The 3,759-nt window shown below is 68.5% G+C and overlaps 1 protein-coding gene across 1 annotated transcript in view; it reads right to left on the bottom strand.

Annotated features, from left to right (window-relative positions):
• LLGL1 (LLGL scribble cell polarity complex component 1) overlaps positions 1-3,759 on the bottom strand; it is a gene marked incomplete at its 5' end in the record, with an annotated part of 12,991 nt that overhangs the window by 5,201 nt on the left and 4,031 nt on the right. Inside the window, 9 exon segments of the mRNA XM_014592902.2 lie at positions 43-196; positions 320-467; positions 706-998; positions 1,551-1,655; positions 1,727-1,880; positions 2,866-2,933; positions 3,082-3,305; positions 3,386-3,540; positions 3,666-3,741. Coding sequence (XP_014448388.1) covers positions 43-196; positions 320-467; positions 706-998; positions 1,551-1,655; positions 1,727-1,880; positions 2,866-2,933; positions 3,082-3,305; positions 3,386-3,540; positions 3,666-3,741 — 1,377 coding nt within the window.

The raw sequence follows: 3,759 nt of genomic DNA, 5'->3' as shown, positions 1-3,759 counted from the left end.
CCGGCCCCATCCCCCCCCCCCCCGGCCCCCCCACCGCCTCACCGTCTCGGAGGAACGTGTCGGCAAAGTAGAGGCAGCGCACGACACCCGAGAGGGAGTCGTCGGCAGAGCGGGGCTCGATGCGACGCTGCACCGGCGTCACCTCCACGTCATGGGGGCAGGCCTGCTCCGCCAGCTGCGCATTGGCCTCCTGCAACTGAAGGGGGCTCCTGAGCCGTCTTCCCTGTGCCCAGCTGTCCGCAGATGCTGCGTGGCGCCCGACCTTGCACACGCCCCCGGGCTGGCTGCTGAGGAGCCGCGGCGGCCCAGGCCCACTCACCTTACTGCTGGCACTGGGAGCGCGCTTCTTGCCCGACACGCGGCTCTTGCGGATGCGCCGGAAAGACTGGCGCAGAGACTTCTTGAGCGACTTCACCCGGGACAGCGGCCCCTCCATGGCCAAGGAGTCGTTGGGGTGAAGGGTGCACCTAGGGTAGGCAGGGGCCGGTCGTACTGGGACAGCCCCCAGGAGGAGCCCCCACGCTCCTGATGGCTCAAAGGACTTGGGTCAGGAAGCCACAGCCCCCCCGCGTGTCCCACGCGGTCACCGGTGCCTCGCACAGGGTGACGAGTCATGGGGCGTTTCAAGTCGCCCACCTCCGTCCGCCAGACTCCAGAAGGGGCCCAGCCTGCCCCACCTCCAGGCTGCAGCCACCACCCACACACCTGGCCAGCACGGGGCTCTTGCGCTGGTAATCGAAGAGGCCAAAGCCGTGACTGGTGCCAAAGGCCACGAGGCTCCACTCGGCATGGAGCGTGACGGCGGTGACGGCGGCTGGCGGCAGGCACTGCACCAACACGCGGGGCTGGAAGCCGGCAGGCCAGGGCAGCGGCCCCGTGCGTGGGCTCAGCCGCTCGTGGCCCTTCCACGTGAATCCCTCACGGTCCTGGAGGAGGTCCACGCTGGCCACGCTGACCGCCTGCTCGGCCGGCACGTCGCTGAGCTCCAGCACCAGCACCTGAGTGGCAGCCAGGGCAGGGGAGGGTCAGCGTGCGGAGAGACCCACTGCAGCCCACAGGCTCTGGAACCCACGCCAGGCCACGGCTGGGGCCAGGACCGTCTTCAGCTCACCCACCGAGTAAGCACGCACAGAATGCCTACTGTGCGCCAGGTTCCTCGTTGAGCACCGGGCAGCACAGTGGGACCAAGACCTGTCTTGCCCTCCTAGAGCCAAGCGCTCACCCATCCCTGAGCCTGGCTTCCGTCGGCCACCAGCACAGAGCGGGCACCTCTGGCGTGCTGCCGAGTGCCAGGGGGTGCGAGGACATCTGGGCCCTGCCACCCAGAGCTCACCTGCTGCCGGTGCTCCTGCCCCTGCCCCAGGTAACGGCCCCCACCTACAGCCGGACTCCAGGCCCCACTTCCCATCTGTGCACACCGCAGCCAGTCCCACCTGCAGCCCCACTTGCACCTCTGGGCCACTGCCTGTGCCAGTCTCATTCTAGTTTGGGCCCGCCTCCTCCAGAAAGCCCTCCCTGGCATGCCCGACCCAGGGCACGGCCCTGCCTACCCGGCCTGCAGTGCCGGCCACCACCATCTGAGCGGTGTACTTGCAAAGTGAGACCTTCTGCACGCCGAGCCGGGGGTCGTCGCTGTAGGGGTCAAAGCAGCCCACCTGCAGGGCAGGAAGGAGTGAAGACACCTGGAAGGGTGAGCCAGCTCCCGGGGGCCAGGGCAGGGGCCCACCTTGCGGAAGGGCGGCCAGTCGTCCTCAGCAGCCTGGGCCAGGCTGTCCGCGTGCTCGCAGTCTGTCTGGAAGAGCCCAGCCGTGCTCAGTTTGTAGAGCGGCCGCAGCGCCACCCCTGAGGCGTCCCAGAACCGCACGGTGCCGTCCTCATGGCTGCGGGGAAGCAGGCGTCAGGACTGCCCAGGAGGCCTGCACCTCCACCCGCTCACCTCGCTACCACGCACGAGCACCTACTGCACACGGACGCTGACTGAACCCTGCCCACTGGACGGCGCCCGCCGTGCCAGACCTCCCAGGTCAGGAGGGTGCGGAACAGCTGCCCCATGAGCAGGAGCGGAGGGCGAGTGTGGAGAACAAAGGAGGGGCTGGCCCCGCTGGCCACCCAGCACAGGCAGCAGGGAGCCAGGCAGGAGTGCAGCAGGACAGGCCAGAGCCAGCCACAGGTGGTTGCAGGCAGAGCGGCAGGAAGACAAGATAGCTGAGGGGAAGCAGGGAGGGCGATGGGGAGGGCGATGGGGAGGGCAGCCTCAGGACACAGCTGCAGAGCTGAGTGGGGGCCCTGGGATGGCCTGGGATGCTCACGGAGTCCCGGGCCAGGCCCTGTGGAAGTGCGTGTGTCTATGGGGCCAATCGGGACTCACTCGGCAGCCCTGAAAGCTACAGCTCGTTCTTAAGGAGGGGAGGACACCTAAGTCAGAGGCCTGAGGGTCCCAGCACACACGGGAGGCAGGGGCAGGGGCAGGGGTAGGGCAGGAAGTTGGGCCTGAGTCACCAGACACGTCAGCGCCCGCCAGGCCCAGGCTGGCCTCCCCAGCACCTGCCCTGGGCAGCTCAGCGTGGGCCAGCCCAGATTTTCCGGTCCCAGGGCAGGCGGGCCAGGTGGGTGGAGCCCTGGGGCTTGCTGGAACTCAGTTCCAGGCCACACAGCAGAGCAGGGCAGGGCCGAGAGGCTTCGTCTCAACCCCCCTGGGGGAGCAGGGTGACTGGGGTCTGCAGGGGTCAGCCACAAGTTATCAACCAGACCCAGGACAGGTTCCCTTAGCAACAAGGAGCACACCAGGCCTGCAGGGACGGGGTCTCCGCCACAGCACACATGCACGGGCACATGCACACGCGCGCACACAGCCGTGTGCCCTACCCGGTCAGCAGCAGCCCCCGCTGTGATGGCTCCTGAGCCAGGTTGCGGCCCCCGGTGATGGGCCAGCTCTAGGAAAGGGCCAGAGATGGGCATGAAGTCTGGGTGGTGGTGTCTCCACATCCCTCCGGCTTGGCAGCTGAGGCAGGGGTTCCCCACCTGTGCCTACCACATCCCGCCTCCGCCCGAGACCCCTCCCCGCGGACTGCCGGCACACACCGCAGCACTGGAGGTAGGCTGGGGGCTCTGCTGCTCGCCGGCGCTGATGATGCGGGCCCACAGCTTAGCGGGGACGTTGGCCACGTGGGCTGAGCACGTGATGGCGGACGAGTGCAGCGGGGCCAGGTAGGGCGCGGGCACGGCTGGCCACCCGGGGGTCTGCAGGTCCAGCACTACCAGCTCCTCTTCCAGCAGCACGGCCAGGGCCTGGGGGTCGTCAAACTCTGCAGGACAGGGCAGGTGAGCGCAGCCGCAGCGGCACTGGGCACGCGGGCGGGACGGGGGCTGGCAGATGGGCACACACCGTCCTCGGGCCGCGTGCTGTGCACCGTAAAGAAGTCGATGATGCGGGAGGTGAAGTCCAGCGTCACCAGGGTCTCGGCCCGCAGCACGCTCACACAGTGACGATCACCATAGCTGGCCCGGGGCATCCCCCCACTGAAGATGATGAAGTGGCCCCTGCAGGGGGGAGAGGGTGAGCCGGGCGCCACCTGGGCACAGACCGCCACCTGCCCCACGCAGGGAGGGCTTACTGTCACCCTGAACCTGCCCTCCGGCCCCAGGTGGGGCTGTCCCCGACCTACCCAGATTCACAGCTCCGCCACAGAATCTTGTTGACGGCCTTGCAGGGAAAGGGGCCTAGGGGCGGGACAGCGTCAGAGTGCACACGCGGGGAGC

The sequence above is a fragment of the Tupaia chinensis genome, unplaced genomic scaffold, assembly GCF_000334495.1.
Source record: "Tupaia chinensis unplaced genomic scaffold, TupChi_1.0 Scaffold138725_1, whole genome shotgun sequence".
In the NCBI taxonomy this organism is placed as follows: Eukaryota; Metazoa; Chordata; class Mammalia; order Scandentia; family Tupaiidae; genus Tupaia; species Tupaia belangeri.
Note: the sequence above shows the minus strand (reverse complement) of the source record. Positions and strands in the feature narration are given on the sequence as shown.